The following is a 22568-nucleotide window of genomic DNA, read 5'->3' as shown; positions in this document are numbered from 1 at the left end:
GTCTTTTCATTAATAAGGGTCCTCATTACCTGTATCCTTAAAAACTGACTTTCAGGTCTCTGACATGACAGAGTTTAGATTGTCTTTAAGTTGTGCGGGTTTGGCACCTGGTGACTTAGTCATTTTCTAAGGTAGACATGTCTGCCCAGATAGCTCTCTAGTGCCATTTCCATATCCTATGGAAAAATAACATCAGAAGTATGCTCTCAAAGAAATATTTGTGCTCACTTGTGAAATAACATACAAAAGGCATTTGTTAACATTCATTTTATAAAATACCTTAAAAGAACAGATAAAGTACTTGAGGTTACATATCAGAATTGAAAAAGAATGAATAAAATATAAATTAATTGAATACATAGCTATTTTGCCATGTTAGACAAGTCTTAAAAACTGCATTTCTAAACAATAAAAATAGGAACCGAGAAGAAAACTTTCTTTCTGTTGCTGTCTTTTTCCGGAAAGTCTTCCTCAAATCTCTAACGTTTCAGGTTTACAGAAAGTACCTGCATCAATATTTAAAAGATACCACATTTTGCTTCCAAATCAGTCCATTTGAGACATTTTAAAACCAGATGAGATAATTCAGTGCAAACTAAAGCTTCAAGTTGAAAATCCAAGAGGCAAAGTCACGTTCAAACTGCAGGAAATGCTTCTGGAACTGAATAATTAGGAAGTTCACATTCTGAAGAACTCTGCATGTGTCCTGGGTGTGTGAAATACTGAGTTAGCCAACAGACCCCTGGAGGCTGCAGCTAGGGCTCTGTTGTAGTGTGGGCAGGGGGAACATGGGAAAGGGCTAACAACTGTAATTGTGGAAGCAAGATATGTTAAGCATCAAAATGCCGGATTTGAGCAGAAAAAAATTGGCTGTGATGTATCAGATACCAAGAAGTCAGTGGTGGGGTAGGGAGGATAAAAGGAAAGGAAAAATAAAAAACAAAAACCCCCTGGATTCTGGGAATACAATGAAGATTGATCCCATAACAGTTACAATTAGCCATGGTTTGTTTTAATTCTGTAGATTATATTAAATAAGGGTAACTCTATTATCTAGGCTTGAGCACTGGGAGGCACATCTGGGTCAGAGGGAACAAAGTGGAACATGTCAAGGTATTGACCAGTAGTCCTCTTAACAAAAAAAAAAAAAAAAAAAAAAAAAATTGAACTATTTTTTCAAACAATTTCTGCCCTCACAGGATTTCACATTTTCTGTTTGTTTTGTCTTACGTATGACTCATAAGATTCACTTTTCTTGATGAGAAAACCAGCAAGTAGCTACTGAGTGGATGCAGCAGAGATCTTGGTACAATCCAGAAAATTATTTACACTTCACTCTGCCCCCTAAACCTCAGGTCCCAATAAAATGTGTCAGCACATCTTTTGCTTTTAAATTCTTGATGAAAATCTCTTGTATCATCTGAGAGTGGAGGACAGTGTGCTGTGGGTCCCAGTGTTCCTGTTGTAAACCTACTCATCTTTTAAGGATGTTTTAACAGTGTTAGGACAACGAAGGGCCAACTCTGGGTTTTAGGCTATGCCGATTGTTGGCAATTTACGTGAAGCCCCAAATACATAGCACTGTATCAAAACTTATAAAACAAGTAAAAAAAAATTAAGAGCAGATAATAAAACAACAGCCAATTGTAAAAAGTATAAAAACAACTTGCATTCATACCTCCTCCCAGGTATAGAATCTAAAAACATTAAAAAAAATACCCCTCTGGTAGCAGAAACAACATAGGACCATCCGAACAAACCTAAAATATGCAAGGACTCTAAGTCCTCAAATCTTGTCTCATTCCATGAAAGCCAGACTGCAAAAGAATGTGCTGGATCCCCTTCCTGGATAAACATAGCTTTGTCCATGAGTCTTGTACAATGGCAGCTCCATCAAATCTGTCTGATGTACTATCTTGTCCTTTGTCAGGATGAGTGATTATCTGAGGCATCTCTGTATGTGAAACTGAGTGTGGAGTAAGGAGTGGTAAGAAACATCCATAGAAACCTACAACTAAATCCACCTTTAGAAACTATGAAAATGTGGTTCAAGCATTTTTGCACAGAGATAGTTTTTATTCTTTTCTCCCCCACTATTAGGGATGCAAAAAAAACCCAACCAACCAACCAACCAACCAATCCAAAACAAAACAAAACAAAAAAACCTGAAATTGCCACAGCGGTCTAAAGTCCTCGCATCAATCTTTGAAGCTTCATCACCCATCAGACTGAAGACATTTACCACCAAATGCGTCTACACAAAAAATATGGTGGAGTCCACGTGTGAGAGTTTTTGTGCTTTCAAAGCCAAGAAGAGTGCAAAGCACATTACAGATGGTCAGTATGCATCTGTAGTACCACCATTTCATCTTACTGGATGGGGCAACGCAGAGCAGTCAGTGACAAAACCCACAGAGTAAACAGAGATCCTACATGACTGGAGAAAGGGTACTAAGAGTTTTGCAAGTAACAAGGCCCGCAGTAGCAGTGATACATAACAGTCATCAGTGCCTTAGGGGGCTCCCACACTGTGAGGAGCCAGGGTGACATCATAAAATAGAAAACAGACTCTATTCCGCTTGGGAAAAATTTGTATGTCCATGACCTTATCTAAAGGCATACTAACATATTTCGGGGTGGTGGCCCCCTTTTCCATCTCTCCTAAAAGTGATGCAGGCATAAATATCAGGGGATCTCATTATGGCACTGTAGTACAAGCACTGTCTCATCAAGCCTGTTTCTCCTGCATCTGCAGCAGCCACTCTTACAGCGACACGACACTCCTTGGGTGGACGAGAGGGAGAGTTCAGAAACCTAAAGGTCACAGAACTTAAACTAACAAGAGAAGTTATTTTATAGTATATAAAAACCCCTTACAAAAGGCAGTTTATTGACAAATAAATGCTTTATACATTCAGGTTTTCCCCCACCTCTCAACAGTGATGGTTCGCAAAGAAAAGACTCAGTAGTGAAGACAAGACCACACACGTTTTTCTTTTTCTGTCTGCATTAGTTTGAAACACTGGACAATCAGGACCTTCAGACTAGTGTGCCGTGTGATTGGGAGAAATGGAACTGGACCTCGGGACATGAGGTGGGGCCCGGATAGACAGCAACACAATGAGATGGTTTAGCCGCCGATGTGGGCAGCAGGGCGGGCATGGAAAAACTTACAGCAGACCTGACTGACTGAACAGGGCCTGTCAGGAACACAGTACAGGAATCAAAAACAGAGACAAACTGCAATTCTGTCAATGTGTAAACAAGGAAAAGCATTTCACAGATTCAAAGTTCAAGGGGGAGTAAACGTCTTTAAATTATTTTATCAGTTCAACCCTGATTTCAAAGTATGGCTAGCACAAACACAGAAGCTGTAGCGTGGGCATCCTCAGAGGGCTATGGTACCAGAGAATCTGGACTCCAGGTTGCCTTCTGGAGATGCCACGGAAAGACACTGTGGCTTCTGCATTCCTCTCTCAGTCCTTCTGTTCCACACTCCTGGAATATTTGTTAACTGTTTTACCCTTTGGTGCTTGCAGTTCTGGCTGCTATAGATTCAGACGTGGGGAGACGGGAGGAGGGAAGGCAAATTCTCGAAGTATGCTCCTGGCCACTTCCACGTTATTCTGGGCAATCTCTAAGGCTCTCTTCACCTCTTCAAAGGCATACCCCTCTCCCATGAGTTTTGCAATTTTTGCATCGACATTTTCCAACGCCGCCTCGGGCCCATGGGGCTTTCTGTGATGAATTTCTGGTGCAGTCCTTCGGGGTCGTGGTTTGGGGGGTCTGGCTGGTGCTTGCGAACCATCTGTGGAGATTGTCAAAGACAGATAGCATTGAAACAGTGGGATAAAAATGAACACTACAGAAGACAACACTGTTATTTCATTATTTTATGCTAAATACTATTTTCCATTTTCTCTACAACTATGTTTATTTGTTGGCTAGATTATTGTGGAGTGGAAAATGTTATTTCATTTTTAAAAAATTAGAATGTGGTGGGAGAATGTAGTAGTTTGACAGAAAACTATCATACTTATTTTCTGATTCCATATTTTACTTTTCCGGCCAGAAAAGAGTTGCTTTAAAACAAACAAACAAACCAACCAACCAACCAACCATCCTACTGCAATAGCAGTTAAGTCCAGGGTAAAAGTGGCAAGATCTGATTAGTTACAAATTATATATTTCTCAACTGTGGCACAGACTGTGGCTGCAAGGAGAAAGAAGAGGAGGAAGAAGAGGAGGAAGAAGAGGAGGAAGAAGAGGAGGAAGAGGAGGAAGCAGAGAAAGAGGAGGAGAAGGAGGAAGAAGAGGAAGAAGAGGAAGAGAAAAAGGAAGAGGATGAGGAAGAAGAGAAAAAGGAGGAGGAAGAAGAAGAAGAGGAAGAGGAGAAGATGAGGAAGAAGAAGAGGTTCCTACCAGAGGGATAAGGATCCCTTATGACTCAATTTTAAAAATACAGAATAGTCCCCAAATGATCTCTGCCCTGCTCATGTGCTGGAGGAGCTCCTGTGAGAAATACAGCGTAGGGCTTCCTCCTCCCTGGGTTTCCAAGTTAATTTGCTGCACTTCTCTTATACCAAGGAAAAAGGAAACAAAAACAGCAGATGGTTTGACTTTGTTAGCCAACAGGTTGAACAAATTAAATGTGGCTTTGCTCGAGCAAACACGCTAGATTCTGATGCAGATAATTTTGCCCAAGAAAACGCAAAGAGAGAAAAAAAAAAGCATCAGGAGGAGATTGGCTTATGGTTCAGGACTATGAAGGTAATTCATTCTTTTTTTTTTTTTCTTTTATGCAGTCTCTTAATGTGTGCAGCAGTATGTGTAGATGTGTCCATGTTTGTGTGTGTGTGTGTGTGTGTGTGTGTGTGTGTGTGTGTGTGTGTGTATGAGAGAGTGGGTACACATATGCCATGACCCACATGTGGTGATCATTGGGCAACCTTGGGTCAGTCCTTGCCTTCCACCTTGTTTAAGGCTGCATCTCTTGTTCACCTTTGCATACATCAGGATGGATGGCCTACAAGATTCTGGAGATTCTCCTGTTTCTTACTCCCAGTCCACTGGAAGTAGCTGAGATTATAGTCATTCTAACATATCTGGCTTCAAATGGGTTCTGGGGATCCAAACTCAGTCTTTTATAGCTGTACAAAAAGTACATCATTTACTAAGCTATATCCCCATCCTGGATAATAGCTTAATATAACATTGGTACGCATGAACATACAGGACTGTTGAGAACAATGACAATTAATCAATTAATACAAATCCCCAGGGCATGGGATCGTTACCTACACAGAACATGCCTATCCACCTATCTACATACATAAGTGCATTTTAGACTTGCAGAGTTTAAGAAGCAGCAGGGCCATAGACAATGATACTAATTGAGTATTTTTTCTTGTAATAATAAAAAAAGACACAATAAAGTGAGTTGTGAAGGCCTAGCTGAGTTCCTCCCCACTTCTTCCTATTCTTTCTGGCCCTGTCAGCTCCCATAATAGCTTCAGATGACAGTACAAGCTGCAATTCCAATAAAAATCAAAACATAAAAATTACCAGCCACATTGTTTCTTTTGATCAAGCACAGCACTTTTTCATGAGATGGTAACTTGTAAAAGGATCATCCCATTAACAGAAATGGGAGGGTCAATCCAACACATATAAATTAAAAACTCTGTTTCTACATAAAACCGAGTAACAGTCCTACTTTAATTTTTCTTGTCCCACAGAAAAATTCCCATTTATAAATAGTGTAGCTATAGATAATATATATTACAGGTCTGTAAAGAACTTATGATTTCTGTGTCTTGCCAAAAGCTGTATTAGGTTTTCCTTTGTAATTAAACTATATGTCCCTGAGCAGCATCCAGGCCCTCACTATTTATTGGCTGAGAACTGGTCCGGCAAACTCCATATGACTGCTATGGTCACTAATGCCTTGCTTGAAGGAGAATGAGCCCCAACAGGGCCTGCACTGATTTCCATCCTCCCACCTCAATATACAACAAGGACGACCAATTCAATCTCAGCAGTATCGATACAGTGAGCTCCATACACAGTTTGCTGCCCATATCTCTTTACCTGTTAAGTGGCTAGTGGGTCTCCATTCCTGTGACGCACACACAACTAGTATACCTGATTTTGGCAATACATATACAGTGCTCAAATTCACTAATCCAAACTGCATAAGAACCTGAGAAATGAGAGTTGGTGACCAGCTAGACTCAGAACCAACACTGTATATTAAATAAATGCCTAAGGTTCAGGGGACACTGAGGAAGAGGATCGTAGAAAGAGGGTGAGAGCCAGAGGACCAAGACACCTGCTGTGAGGCAGTGTCTTTTATATATAAAAAGCAAAGCGGTACCCATAACATCTCCAGTTCTTTTGACCTGTATAAATACAACACCAGTTCATAGGCACTGGGGATGGATCTCAAAGGCTCCACCCCTAATAAGACTATCATATAAAAGTAGGAATGACTAATTAACCAGGGGTACAAATTTCAAAATAGGAACATAAAAATTTGAGAAACAAAAAGGTAGTATAATGCCTCTAGAAAAACCTAACACCAGCAACAAATTTCAAAAGAAAGATACACAAATACTTTACAAAAGAACTTAAAAGGAATGGATAGGATAAAAACATGAGAGCTCAAAAAGAAAAAAAAAAATTAAAATCACCAGGTGAGTGAAATGAGGAAGGGAGTGTGGGCAATGGGGATAAGAAATGTAAAGTGAGATTCTGAAAGAGAATCAAGCACATCTTAGACACGCAAAATTCAGAATGGAAACATCAGCAGCTCACAGAATCTAGGGGCGGAAGCATGGACTTGAACATGTGTCTTTTGAAGCACTTTGTTTGTTCTCACAACAAAGCATAAAGCACTGAAGATCTCTGGCATACTAGTAAATGAGAAACAAACAAGGAAACAAAACAATAAAAAAGCCCAAATTGATATTTTGGGAATACCTGAAGGCAAGGAGAAAAATTCCATCAGGGGCAAAAAAGTTCATTGATAACCTATGAATAATAGCAAAAGCTTTCATGATCATAGAATAGATATAAACATTTGGGTAGAGGACACATACAGCATCCCAATGAACACGAAAAAAAAAAAATAAAACCCATCACATAACTTATTACAATTAAACTGTCCAAACTACAGAACACAAAGAAACAACTTTAAATCTACCACTGGAAAGATCAAAGTCACCCCTAAAGGCACGATATCAGAGAAACAGTGAATTTTTGAGCAGAAACTTTATAGGCCAGGAAAGCATTAAGGAGTATATTCAGATTCTTGAAATAAAACAATGCTTGTCATGATGATGATATCCACCAGGGAACAAAGACCTTCCAAGAAGGCCATCACTGAGAAATTCTCTGATTACCAGAGAAAGCTCCTAAATATGTATAAGAAGTCCTACATCCTGAAATGAATGGAACAAGCATAATGAACCAGCAAAAAAATAAAGAAAAAAAAGGATAAAGTCATATGTCCAAGACACACACACACACACACACACACACACACACACACACACACAGGTTTTCCAATAATAAGTCTCCTAAGACTGTAGGGAGCTAGTGAATTCCTCAACAAACGTGTATTGTTTTATGTGGGCATGGCCATGTCAAACATTCTAAGTCTTCAGCCCTACAGAAGCAGCAAAGACTGCCCTAGTGAGGCTCAGAGATGAGAAAGCCTTCCTTGGGTCTGAATGCGAATATTGAGAGTATGTGCAGAAAGTGTCCACTATAGCTGCCTCTCTCCAGATCTAAACAGTCTGAGAAATGATCCCTGACAGAAATTGCTCCTATGGAGGTTACACCAATTCTTTGTTCAGTTATATAGTTTTATATATTATCCCTGCTGCCTTTTCTGTCTGTCATTGAAATTCCTGTTTCTGTGGTCGACTGTATACAGTAAATACATGAAGAGTCTCAGGCCACCTGATCCTAGCTTAGCTTTTCTGTGTATGTCAGTGTGTCTGTCCTTCTCTCACTCCTCAGTTAAGCCAGTCGCCAGAGTCATGCAAACAAACTCACTTCTATTAGTAAATACACAAACAGGTTGAGAGTAAAGGATGGTTAATGAGGTTCTGAACAGAAGCTTAAGGCAGATAGGATTGGGTACATTACATCTAAAATTAACCTGAAGAGACAAATTCACCTTACAATGAATAAAGGAGCCAATTAACAAGGCAATATGAGTGAATCTATATCAGAATACCCAATTTTATGTAACAAAGCCATTGGATATGAAAGGCCAGATAGCCTTCAATATGGTGATGGTGGCAAGATTTCAACATCCTGCATCTGTCAAGATATTCCAGATAAGAAAACAAATTGAAAATAACTGAAGTGGTGCCATCTATTCTTTTTGATCAAAAGGGAATAACATATGACTCAACAAAAAGATTCTGAAAATTGTAAATCCATAGAAATGGAAGATTCTTTTTAACAAGCAAGTGGGTCATGAAGAAAGTTGGGAGCATCCTAAAATTTCGACACTGATGTAAATGGAAACACAAAAGAAAAAAACGTACAAAATGTAACAAGGGATATCCAAAGGTATAAAAGCATGCTGTGAGGATCTTTACCTGGACATGGATGGGTGGGGGGTGGGGGGCAGAAACAGGGGCATCAACCAACCAACCAACCAACCAACTAAATAAACAAAAACAAAACCAACTAAGCAACCAACCAATCAAAAAACCCACAAGACAATGGCAGCAGCAGTAGCAACAACAACAGCAACAACAACAAACAAAACCCCCAAAACTCAAACAAACCCAAAAAACCCTCAATCTCCAGTACTTAGAAAAGCAAGAACAAACCTAAACCTAATGTAGTCCATGGGAGTAAACAACAAGACTATCAGCAGAAATAAGTGCTGGAAAGGATTAGTGGAACCATGAACTGGTTCTTCAGAAACTTAAACAGGATAAGCTTCCAGACAGGTTAATTGAAAAAGCAAGTAGGTACCGTCAGAGAGGAAAAATAAAGCAGTGCAATCTCAGCCAGAGAAATACAACCATAGAGATTCCTACAAACATAGAGGAAAACCCAGAGATAGACATCTGTAGACATGTAAAATGAGTCAAATGAACCCTGAAGACACAGGAATCTGAAGAGAACAACGGTGGTATGAGATTGAATCACCAATGAAGTCTCTCACCGGAAGGCTTCACTGCTGACGTTGAGCCACCTAGTTTCTTTTCATTGGATTTTCACAATTTATCAGCACTAAACCCCCAAGAACCCAGCACTATCCAACTTCCAAAACCAGACAAGTATGCAGCAGCAGTAACAACAACCGCCTATCAACCATTATATTTCTGATGAACACAGATACAAATATTCTCAACAAAGCTCCATGGAATCAAACTCAATAGTGAGTCACAAATCATTCACCATAGCACACTGGTTTCATTCCAGGGATTCAGGTTTATTCACCATTATTGAAGTTGGTTGCATTCCCAGAGTTAAAAGGTAGTTCAACATACGGAAATCAATAAACTGACAGAATAAAATATGAAAACCATATGACCATATATGATCTCAGTAGATTCACGAGAAGCATTTGATACCACTTAACACTTCTTTATGATAAAACTCCTCAATATAGCATGAATTAAGTACAATAACCCCTAGATGACATTAATATGAATGGAGAGAAGCTACAAGTATTTTCTCTGAGATCAGGCACAAGACCAAGGTGCCCATTGCCATCAGGTTATTCAGTATAAAACTATACATTTCAAACAGAATATCTTAACAAGAAACAAGCCAGAAGCCATAAAAATAAAGAAGGGAGGAGTTAAACTGACACTTCTTGTGAATGATTTTTGTGTGTACATGATGTTTGTACACAAAACCTAAGAAGTCTATGAAAACAGTATTAGTATTAATTCAGTAGTGTAGCAGAATTCAGAGCCTACATACAAGAATTAGTAGCTTTCTATATATAAGCAATCCAATAATATAAAACCCATAAAACCTATAGATAACACATTCAGGAATGAACCTAATTCTGGAAGTAGAGTTATAAAGCAACAATTGAAGAATCTGACATGAAAAACAAAAATGAAAACTCTCCACATCCATGAACTTATAGACTACTGATAAAATGTCTATAATATATTATTATTATTATTATTATTATTATTATTATTATTATTATTATTATATAAATTATTCTATAGATTCAAATCCATCTGTGGATTCACATTGCAGTCAAAATACCCATGATCATATCCACAGAGTGGGGAAAAAACCTCCACGATTCATATGAAAGCTCAGGGATCTCAAAGAACCAAAGCAACCTTGAACAGACAGAAGAAAGCCGGAGGCCTCACACACCAGACTGCAAGATGCATTGCAGAGTCAGACTGCAATGGACTGACTCGGAGGCTATGGCACTAATCAGAACCTACACATCTGCTGCCAACCAGCTCTTACACAGTCACTAAAATCACACAACAGGCAAAGGGATGCCTCAGAAATGGTGCTGGGAAAATCCAGTATCACATGGAGAGGGTTGAAATCCAACCCCTATCTCTTACCACGGGACAAAAATCAACTGGGAATGCACGGGACACCTCCGTAGCACAGCTCTAAGGGATTTCCCTCCTTACTACTGGTAACTACATTGTGTTTCTGAATGTGTATGTCATGCTCATGCAATCCACAGAACCACAGCTAAACAGCTTAGGTTCCCTCTGCGTTACAGACTCTAGCTGCTCACGAATCGAGACAGAGATGCTGAAGGGGATCGTCAGACAAGAAAGAGCATCGGGAACCCAGGCAAGGGCTCTGCTGAGGTCCTGAGGTGTTTATTGCTTCCAGTGCTGTCCACTGCTCTATTGACACCGCTGCTCCTTCATGGCCCTTCCTCTGTTTTACTAGAGAGGAGAACCACGAGTATTGTAGCAACCATTGTTCCACGAAGGTGTGATTTTTGATTATGTCTTAACTTGGTTTTAGCTTGCCTACTGAGGGAATCACAACACAAACTTCATTAACAATGAAAGAATAAATGTTTGCATAACTTACTAAAATCGTTAGAATCAACTTACATTTTATTGGCCTGACACTTGTTGATGTGGGATTCTTAGCAGATTAGTAAAACATGCTGTTTTTATTTAATCTATAAATTAAGCTTACTGCGGTTGTACATATTTTATATTCATATATTATAGCTATGTTTAAAGTATATATAACAGCATATACATTATATAAAATTATATAAAATATCATAAAATATCATATATGTTTCTACATAGAATTATGTATAAAATATACTTTGTATATTAAATGACATGTATGATTCTCATTTCTAGCTTCCTAAAATAGTTATGAGAATTTCTATCATATAGTAAATGTTTAATAAACATTATATAACATCTACATATAGTCTGGGATATAGACTTGCAGTAATTTAGTAAATGGGTACAACTATTGGAATAAACATGAACACTCTTTGACTAGTAATTTTCTTATGTTTTTTATGTTCTCTAATAGTTGATAATTAGAAGAAATAACATGAATTCAACTGAATAAAGAATGAACAAAATTGTAAAATATATTACAATCTTGTTATTCAAATATAAGCACTGTCAATTAATTTCGGAGCCAATTTACATTGTGATGCTGAGTCACTACAGTCTTGGACACTGTTTAATCAACACATGAGTTCATACAAGGTTCAGTGAAACATGAACAGATGAAGAATCTTCACATAGACTGTGCACATAACTTGTGCATGGAATACAGAGAATGCAGCACGTGAGTGTTTCAGATCTTCGTGGAAAAGCACTTCAGCCCCAAGGTTTTAAAGAGCTGCACTCGTGAAGGTTTTCACACAGCATCAATCAACTACCAGGTGCACTGGTAGAGATCAACCTCACTGACGTTTCCATCGTGGAATCAGAACTAAGTGTTAATGGCTATTTACCCCACCACTGACTCAAACACAGCTCTACACCCTGTGTGAATTACAACTATCATTTCCAGGTGAAATCTTCAAAGGATTACTAATGTAACAATCTGCTCAACAGTCCTTCAATTTTCCATAAAGCTAATAATAAAAAAAGGGCAAAGCACCTCAGCTCATTCCCCTTGTAACAACACCTCCTTAATTTTCATTATATTCAGTATATTTAGAAATAAAATTCTTTCATGTGAGTCATGGACATTTTAGCATTGTTTCATGTCCTTGAAGGAACTTCTTTTTTTTTTAAGATATATTTTTTTAATTTTTTTAAAATACATTTCAGATTTTATCCCCTCCCCCCATTCCCCCACCACCCAAGAACCCCCATCCCATCCCCCCTCCTGCCTCCACAAGGGAGTGCCCCCACCTACCCGCCACTCCCCCCTCCCCACCTTCGAATTCCTCCCTGCTTGGTGTTCAGCCTTCATGGGACCAGGGATCTCCTCTCCCTCCCATGCCTGACAAGGCCATCCTCCCCTAAGTATACAGCTGAAGTCATGGGTGCCTCCCTTTGTGCTCCCGGGCTGGTGGTTTAGATCCTGGGGAGCTCTGGTTGGCTGGCTCTGTTGCTCTCCTCTTGGGGCCACCAACCCTTTCAGCTCTTTCAGTCCTCTAACTTCTTCATTGGGAGCCCTTGAAGGAACATTTAACGATATGAATGATCTCCTTCAAGGGTGACACTGCATGTAAGAACAAGCATTATGGGATGCTTAAGGAAGTCAAATGGCAGCACAATTTATATTATGTGAAACAGCATCAAAATTTTATAAATACACATTGCTATTAGTGACACGAGCTGTGTGTGATTACTGGCAAAAAAAAGTTCCCCTGCCGGGCAGTGGTGGCACACATCATTAATCCCAGCACTTGGGAGGCAGAGGCAAGCAGATTCCTGAGTTCGAGGCCAGCCTGGTCTACAGAGTGAGTTTCTGGACAGCCAGGGCTACACAGAGAAACTCTGTCTTGAAAACCAAAAAATGTTGCCCTGATCCAGAAGTATGTGATATTAAAAAAAGCCAGTGAAATTTTTATTTTTTTATAAGTGTGTTTTATCACATAATCATTTGCTAAAAAATACCAATGGCAACATTCATTTTTAATCTATGAAATACTTCCTTTGAGAGGAATGAATGCACTTGAAGTGCCTTGTAGCTATATAGCACTTGCACAATGTTTTTACAGGGGGACACGAGGAACATAATTTTACATTGATAAAACTATTTCTGAATTTTTTAGAACTGTTCTTTTCATAGTTCAATGATGAGTTATCTACTATCAGTTATGTAGTTCTGAGAGATTATAGACTTTTTTGTTGTTGTTGTTGTTAAATCATTTAAAAGGGCCTTTGACAAGAACAGATTGTGAATGCACATAGCATCTAGGTCAGAACACCTAATCCAGAGGCTAGTACAGATGTACTCCTGTAAGGAAAAAAAAAAAAAAACTAGCATGTTTCTTGCCAACAAACACATCTAGGCTTTGCTAGTGTATAACACAGGGCACCAGTCCTATGCTTTGCTAGAATTTGAAAAGGTTTAGGAAGCCAGATGAAATACTTGATGCTATTACTGGCTCTGGTTATCAGTATTTTTTTTTTAATTTCTTAGGGAAAACCTAGTTTAGTCCTGTCAAGTGGATCCTTTTCTGTTTGTTAGTCAAAGAACTCTTGAAACTTCTATTGTAATGTTAACCCCAATCCACGCCACTTGAAATCCTGCACATGAGTGATGCTCTTGACTCTACCACACCCACGTTATGCAGTCCACACAGAAGAATCTGTGAAAACAGTGACTGGTAATAACTCAACTGACTATGTGAATGAATACCTTTATTTTAACAGAGTTGAAGGTCTGGATACATCATTTCAAGTCAGACGTGGTGCTTTGGCCAAAGGTGTACTTCAACATTACTTAAGTAATGGCTTTGCTTTCTTATGTCTCATGAGGCTGGCAGGTATTTTCCCTCCTTGATTTCCATGCTTTGACAGTCTGTTTTACTTGGAACTACAATCTATACAAAGATGGATCTGAAAGCTCTGAGTGGCTACACATGAACAGGCAGACAACATGGAGCAAAACCTGAAAGGGTTAAGTTTTTGTGTTTTCCCAGGTCATATACAAGTGTTAACACTTTTGAGGTTTTATGGAGAATTCTCCATCTCCTATTCAGCACTGTGGAAAAACTACACAACTGATAAAACTCAAAGGAGCTCAACTATTCCGAGGGTCCCGTGCATGCATTGCATTTAACATATCTTCCTTCTTGTCCCCATCAATATACTTATGCTTTGGACATCCAGGAGGATAACTGGATACATAATACTACTGTGTCTCACTTAAGCAGATTGTTTGGAGACAGGATTTCCCTATGTAGGCCATGCTGGTCTTGGCTTTCCTATGCCACTGCCTATCTCAGTCTGTTGCTAAACATGGTGTAAGGTTCCTGCTTCGGCTTCTGAGTGCTGGCATTACGGCAGTGTGGCGCTATGGCCTTTAGAGTGGCTGAGTAAGTTGTGAGAGTGGAACTCTCAGGAAAGCAATTAATATCCAGTAAAAAGGCCCACACTTCCCGACACCAGTGGGAAGATGGGCCCTGATGAAGAAGGGAGTAGGTTTTCATCAGATACCAAATGCCTGGCACTTGTTGAGGCTTCGAAATGTTAGAAATGGACGTTTGTTGATTAGCATCTGGCCTGTGGTATTAACTCTAGCAACCTGGGGTGACACTCCTTGCTTCAGTGTTAAAATACTAGCAGAAGAGACAGACAAATGAGTCAAGCAAATCAATGAATGATGGAGTCTGGGATAATGACAGGTTTTAGGAAGGACAGATGTCTACAGGAAACACTGTCTTAAAAAACAAATTAACCCCAAAACTAACAGCAACTAACCAATACGCCAGCCAGCCAGCCAGCCAACCAACCAACCACAAACAACAGCGCAACAAAAGCAACAACAAAAACCCCATAATAAACAATTAACAGTAACATGGTTTGTTACCGATAGGAATTTTAAAGAGTCTTCAGTCTTAATGTGAAATTCAACAAACAAACAACAACAAAAAGTAAAAAACAACAAACCAAATCAAAACCAAACTAAAAAACCAGCACGGGCAGATGCTCAAGGGTATTTTCTGGATTTCTCAGATCTGGATGAGACAAACGGAAGTTACAATAAAGACTGCATCCCAAAGCAAAAACTGTGAGTTTGCTGACTGTTCACACACCATTTTTAAGCTTCCCTTTTTCTTTCCCTGAGGTAGTTTTCTGGGTGTTGTTTTCATAATATATGCTTTACAAGCCAACTGCGAAGGACGTCAAAAGTAAGTGAATGCTTTGGTATAGTGCAGTAAACTAAAGATGGAGGCTACAGAGAAAAAGGCGATGTAAACACACAGGACAATATTGTTACCGCTCTCAGCCAACTCACCAGAAGATGAAGGCAGCTGGTCATAGTCCTGGGAAGCTCTGTTGGCTTTGACGCTGTCTCCCGGTGCTCTCCTGGCAGGAGGCAATGGAACTTGGCCACTTGTTGGGTCAAAAAAGGGATCTTAAAAATAAAGATATATATATATATTTTAATTAAAAAGATGATCCCTGCTGCTTGGCTGAAGAAAGCATTCTGTGAACTTTCTCAAGACTATAGATTTTGATAATGAATTGGTCAACTAATTTCATGAGCGGTAATACCCAAAGGACTGTGCAGTTTCAAAGTCATTCATTTGTTTAGGTTAGAACTATTCCCTTTACTTCCAAAATTAAGAGTATGGATCTTTATCTTTTCAGATCACTTACTCCTCTTAACTCAAATTTCTATCCCTACCTATGCATTTCAATGAATGAAAGCTGATGGGAAAAAAACAACATGAAGTAAATGCTGTCCGCTTTGCATTATGGGAGAACTGGTGGATCACTGGGGCTCCTGAAGCTGACCATCAAGATAAATCTGTAAACAGACCTGAAGCTTGCAATTTTTAAATGAATTAATGTCTGCATAAAAAAATCTGTCAATATAAGATTTTTTTTTTATTAATTGCACTATCTTGGAAGTCCCAAACTATGCTAAGACCAAGTTCTCAGGTTGGCTCACTGAAGTTCAACTGCAAAAAAAAATACACCGTTATGAAAAATAAAGTCTGAATTTCATACTCTGCCATGTAAAATTGTGAAACGTGAACTGTAGACTGAAAAATTATTTCACTATACGTGATGGAGTTCACCAAGTGGTACTAAAGAGACAACGAAAGCCAGCGCTGGCAGAAGTCACAAGGATCGCAGGCCTAACCACTTTAAAATGAGCAGCGTATGGGCTTAAGGCCTTAGCGAGCACTCTTGTCTGAAGAGAAGAACATTATCTCTGACTTCTTGGGCTCACTAATAATTTACAGCCATCCCCTCCACCCTCATGCTTTCTGCATCTATTTCCTTCTGCTGGTGCCATCTCTGAAGTTATTCCAAGTTCCTTGGAGAGCAGGAGTTTCCTTAATTGTATTGTATCTCCTAACTCAAATACAGCAAAGGGCTGTTTGGCAATTAGCTTGCTCTTAATAAAAATTTTAACTACTAAAAATAAATTCATGCAAACAGATACTTTCCATAAAGAAAGATGGACTATAAGTATATATAGTTTGGCTATAATTTAGTCCATTGGTTATTCATTTGAATTTGGCAAAATATTATTTATACTATGTATTTTATTTATATTTATTTTACCATATATTATTTATACTATACATACTATAAATAATATACACTAACATATTGTTTTATTTATACTATAGTATAAAATAACATTTTATACTAATATACTAATATTTGACTAGAGCATGTAAGCACTACTTAAAGCTGTTAACTAATTATTATCTTATTTTCTCTTCCTGGAGCAACTGTCACTAGCTTTATCCTGCTGTCATAGTGTCTGTACTTGCTTATTACACCTTAGAGGCAACTCACAGGCTTAATGCATATCTCTACAGTATTTCCAGACAATAACTGAGAACTTAAAGTTAAAATCTGGATATGTTTTAGTACTATAAATGAACTACAAAATATACAATTGTAGTTTTTAAATGTTTTTCCATTAAACCATTTTACCTAAAAAGGGACTGGATACAATAAATTATTTAAATCAAGAGCAGAACCAGTTAGAATCTGTTCCATCATGACGCGTTCTACCTTGCTTCAAGCTAAGTTTCTCCTGGTAAGGGACAGGGAGGAGGGGGATCCCATGAGGAGAGCTATGGAATTGGAGCTGGTGTTTCAAAGGGAATGTCACAACGTAGAATAATTACTACAGGGTGTTATAATTACTAGCTGTCCTCTGATAAGGGAAATTTGAAAATCAATAAAACTTTGCTGAATTAAATTCTTTTAAAGCTAAGTACGGCCAATGTCCATATTTATGATTAAAACACACAAATTGAAAATGCTGCAGCCAATGTGTAATTATGCAGTCATATATATTTTTTGAGACTGTAATACACACAATGTGTTCAGTCTGCTAAGAAGCAATGTGGTCCCGAGTCTAATTTACAGCATAGGGAGGTCCTGCCTGACTTCTTACAGCAAATCCCCAGAGGCTGCTGCTGAGCTGGAGAGAGTTTAGAGTCCAGTTCCTGCCCTTGAACTTCTCACATGTGAACATGATGGCCTCCACAAGGGAAGGACACCGCAGCTGACATTCATGTGACTCCTCTGTCAACCTTACAGATGGCACGAGCTGATTCGTCCCATTATTAATGATGTTTCAATAGGGTTGAGTAGAATAATGCCCACTGCATCCTTTTCCATGGTGGTTGCCAATCACATGGCATTTCTTTCAGTTTTACTTACACAGATGAATGTCCACATCTCAGAGTTAAGAGTATTAAGTATTTTTAATAACGTCATTAGATTTTAAAATTAAATTGAGATGTTAATATTGGATATGCACTTCAAGAGAGATTCTAAGTTAGAGGGAAAGTGAGAGGAAGGTGACGTAAGGCTGCCAAGCACTGGGTGCATCCTGGGTCCTTCCCAAAAACTTAGTGCTGTCCTAGCTCTGCTGTTTCCGCACAGACGCTGGCAGGAAGCTGTAGAAATGCCTATTTCAACCTTCCCACACAAAGGGACGCTTTCTCTCTCTCTCTCTTTTTGTTACAGAGAGAAAAAGGCACAAATGCCAGCAGTTGCCTTGGGTTTGTGGACAGGAACTCATGGAGCTTTTGTTGAGGACTTGGGTTTTGTTACGCTTTGACTAGCTCCTTCATAAAGGATGGCTCACGCACATTAGTGGGAATTATAATTTTGCCAAAAGACATCTTGTGTGAAAGCCCAAGGTGGAAAACACAAAGGAAGAACAGAGCTGAGTCTCTGCATGGCTGTCCTTCCTCTAGCCCACTGGAGACATGAAGCTTCTTTGCAGAAAAGCGGCTCTGCAGTCCGAAAGCTGAAATTTGGAGCAGTGGAAAGGCTTATTCCCAGACTCAGCTGTGCGGGGCATAGAAGGCTATCAGAAAGAGGTGGAAATTTAATACAATATTTTGAGAAAATGCAGTATCTTTTTATGTATCTATTTTTTATGTATCTATTCTGTCCTTAAGTTGGCATAGTTTTCAAGGAGCTCATTTCAACACTGCAAAATAATTTATGAGTACATTAATTAATTAAAAACACCAGGCAGCAGGTAGACTTCCGTAGTCGCTACTGGAAAGTGAGTTGGGCAACTCCCTTTGTTCAGCTTTACAATTCTAAAAGCAGTGAGCTGAACTGTGATTTAGTAAGTATGTCTTTCATCAAGTTTTACTCTTAGAGTTAAGAATTACCACGAGCAATGTGCCACTGTATTTCGTTAGAAAAAAGATCACACATTTTGTAAAAATGTAACAACATGTTTTCTGGTAGCTCTTAGAGATGCCGACTGTTGTAAAAGAACCCACGGTACAGAGGCTTCATGGGCCAGGGCTGAATTCGTGAGGACATTAGAATAGCTAGAGGATGCTCATCAGAAAAACATCTCACTGGAAATAGGGGCTTGAGAAGCTAAAGTCTGTGTCTCTCCTATTAGCCCATCACACCGTCATCCGTCTTTCAGGAACTCTGCTGACATCTGAAGGCATCATGTGCTCCATATAACATGCAGAACGTGTTCCCTCTGTCCTGCTCTTCTTTTCTTTTGCTTTGAAAACTTTATACACGTACACAATGTACAATATACAACCCACTTCCGACTCCTTCCTACCAACCTTTACCTCTCTGCCCCACCAACATATCTCCAATCTAACTTTACATCTCTCCTTTTAAACAATATTAAATAACCTATTAAATTCAATTGGTATTGCCCACATGTGCATGGGTGCGGCGTCTTTACTGGGTCATGTGCCAGCACTATGATTCCTCATTGCTCTGCCATCTTTGTGATGTTTGGTCATTAAATCAATCTGGTGTCAAGCAAACCCGGCAACCACAGCTCTCACTAGTCAGAAGTCTTTCTGCTAGTGTGGCAGAGACTCAGGAAACACTAACATCAATTTGACATCTTAGATGTACTTTGCTCTAAAAGAAAATTCTTCTTTTGTTGTTTTTTAGATGGACTATGTATAGTGTTCTGCCTACACGTATGCCTGCACACCAGAAGAGGGCACCAGATCTCATTACAGATGGTTATGCATCACCATGTGGTTGATGGGAATTGAACTCAGGAGCTCTGGGAGAACAGCCAGTGCTGTTCACCCCTGAGCCATCACTTATTCCTACCTGAAGGAAGAAGGAAAAGGTCCTGCCCTGAGGAAGGCCGGCTACTGGAGCCTGGAGGTTTCGAATGTTCGATGAGACTATGTCTTGCAGGAGGTGGAGGAGGGGGGAGGGATGGGGGGAGGGCATCAAAAGCATCTTCACCTGCATTTAAAGAAAGATCATTATCAACAGTAGAATTTCTTAATCCAAACACAGTAAGTATCAAGCAAAGCTTATGACTGATTTTTCCCTTACTGCTTCACTTGACAAGTTATGTTCACTTGTAGGAGTGTACTCAGCACTTCTCTGACTTACATAACGGGGATGATTTGTGGGAGTGTGGATAGAAAATGTACATAAACACACATGTGCCCGTGTACACGCCCCCATGAAACACCCCCCATGAAAACATTTTTCTGTTTACTGGGCCTTTCTATAAAAAGCAGCACTGCAAGTTATAAATCAGCTCACTGTCCCTGCAGCCTTTATGCTATTAGCATACTAGCACTCTGAACGGAAAAGTGTCATCAGTAAAACCAGCCAAACAGAAATCTCTGAGCAACAACGAGAGCTCACGACCTCTCCCGAGAAAAGTCACACCATGCACATATAATTTAACGTCAAAGAACATGTCTAAGCATTCCATACCATTCATTCCACTGGACTGTAATTCATCTATATTGTACCAAACATTTGATTTTCTGTAAAAGTATAGAGCAAATGGAAAAGTGTAGCAGAGTGGACTTTTTTGCTTAACTGTCATCTCCAGAGAAGAGCATGTCAATGGAAATCCCCTTTTGGTGGCCCCAAAGCTAGTTAGCCACATGTATACATGTAAGTGTGTGTGTGTGTGGTTTATTCAACGTATATAGAATATTGTAGTGTGGCTCTATCTCTACATATTCATCCCTGCAACTTGTTGCTAGACCAGAGTTTTTCTTACCTTGAATCTTTACAAAAAATAAAATGAACTGAATATAGTTTTCAAATATGTATATCAAATATGCTGTATGTGAGACAGGATATATGTAAACGCCTTCCTATTCTAATAATAAAAATACACATGTATTTAAGTGGAATGAATTAGACATAAATACATTAAAGTGAATTTATCATTCTTTGAGCGTGCCTTACAAAAATATGCAGAGTATCTGATCTAATCATCACAAATATTTTTCTAATTTTAAGTGTTTGAAGATTCAAGAGAGACCTGTTATCATTCCGAAGGCTCTTGCTGTCACATAATTAAATTCAAATCTCTTTTTTCAGCCTTTAAGTATCAGGCACCATGCTAGGAAGTGAGTGATACGAAGATCAAAATGTAAGGAGCTTAAATACTGTCTAGGGGAGGGAAAACCTGTTCACAAACACTTATGACTGACAGGTGAAAGGGTCTAATTGGCCCCAGCGATGAGAACTTATGAGAGAAGAAAAATACATGCAGCATCCAATGAGGTGCTACTACCATGTGGAACACCAGAGGTTCATAAATACATGTCCATGAAAAATAAGCAATGTGTGTGCTTAGCTGAAAGAACAGTAAGCAAGAACTGATACATAGGCTAAGCCGGAGGAAGGCCCAAGGGAAGAGGTAGGTTGTAACTTCTATGGGAATAGCTAACAGAAAGCTCATCAACCACCTGTGGCTATTATATTGAACAACAACAACAACAACAACAACAAATACTCAAGTAGATCAGATGCAAATATGTAGGTTCCCTGACAGCTCTACAGCGAACTCTTAAACATTGCCGTCTAGATCATAGGGACTTGAATAATAGGTCAAGATCCAGTATAGAGGAAAAGCAAATAAGAAAACAAGACTACAGACAGGAACTTAGGAGGGTCTTAGAATTCAAGCATATGAGGAGAAACAGAACAGAACAAAATAAAAACCTTTGATCAATAAATCAAAGCCACTGTAATAGGACGGTTCAGAAAACTGATCAGAGGTGCACGTGAGAAATATGAAAGTTTACTTAATATTGCTGGCTGCCTAACAGACAATTCAGAAAAGCTTATAAACAGGTTAAACAAAACGTGTTCTTGTTTTCTAGGATGAAGTATACACTTCCTCAGAAGTTAGTTAACATAAGAGGGCCTAGCAATTTCATGCTGAAGTAAAGTGTGGCTCATGTTTACTACAGAGGGCCCTGGCACAATGTTCCAGACCACCACTTGAAAGACACTGGAGAGAGGCCAAAGGAGTGAGGGACACTCGGGTCTTGACACAGAATTGACTCCAGAAGAGATAACATGATAAAATTCTCACTGATGGCCAGTTCTTCCAGGCCATCGTTTTGTAGTTATGTAAGGATGATATCGTGGAAATATGGCTTAAAACAAACTAAGTATTTTTCTCTGATTATAAAAGTAGCGCCTTATTACATAAAATTCAGACACTTAAAAACTCTAAAAGATGCTATGAAAATCGCCTAAAATTTCACAGCTATTTCCTATGCAATTAGTTCATCAGTTAGAGTGATGTCTCGGGAATGCAGGAGCCACCATCAACTGGAGAACCCAACTAAGTTTAGCCAAATTCTCAACTGAGAGTCTGCATTATACGGAACTCTTAATTCTAATAATGCAGCTATGGAGAGCAGGTCAGGAGTTGTTTAAACTGCTTTTAAAATTTCAACCTAATGGAGGGATGAGAAGATCATAATCAGAGGGCGTCCTGTTGACTGAAGAACCATGCTTTGGGTTGTCCCGGGGTGGAGGCCTGGCAGGTGGTAATGGTACTGGATCAGAGGCTGAATCAGAAACATCTCCTGGAGGATAACACAAAATCTTAATGTATTCTCAGTATGAAAACAGAAAGGAACTTTGCCTTTAAGTTCCGAC

The 22568-nt window shown here is 39.2% G+C and overlaps 1 protein-coding gene across 5 annotated transcripts in view; it reads right to left on the bottom strand.

Annotated features, from left to right (window-relative positions):
• Positions 1-252: 252 nt before the first annotated feature.
• The window catches only part of Cblb (Cbl proto-oncogene B), a 165380-nt gene continuing 143064 nt past the window's right edge, over positions 253-22568 (bottom strand). For 4 of the 5 annotated variants that reach the window (XM_034515081.2, XM_076943012.1, XM_076943013.1 and 1 more), the window contains 4 exons: positions 22364-22495; positions 19743-19883; positions 15439-15558; positions 253-3808 (listed from right to left, as the gene is read on the bottom strand). In XM_034515081.2, the coding sequence (XP_034370972.1) occupies positions 3549-3808; positions 15439-15558; positions 19743-19883; positions 22364-22495 (653 nt within the window). In that variant the 3' untranslated portion in view covers positions 253-3548. The remainder of the gene's footprint in view (positions 3809-15438; positions 15559-19742; positions 19884-22363; positions 22496-22568) is intronic. The other variant, XM_034515083.2, reaches the window with a different exon arrangement.

This window comes from Arvicanthis niloticus, chromosome 12 (assembly GCF_011762505.2).
Source record: "Arvicanthis niloticus isolate mArvNil1 chromosome 12, mArvNil1.pat.X, whole genome shotgun sequence".
Classification (NCBI taxonomy): domain Eukaryota; kingdom Metazoa; phylum Chordata; class Mammalia; order Rodentia; family Muridae; genus Arvicanthis; species Arvicanthis niloticus.
Note: the sequence above shows the minus strand (reverse complement) of the source record. Positions and strands in the feature narration are given on the sequence as shown.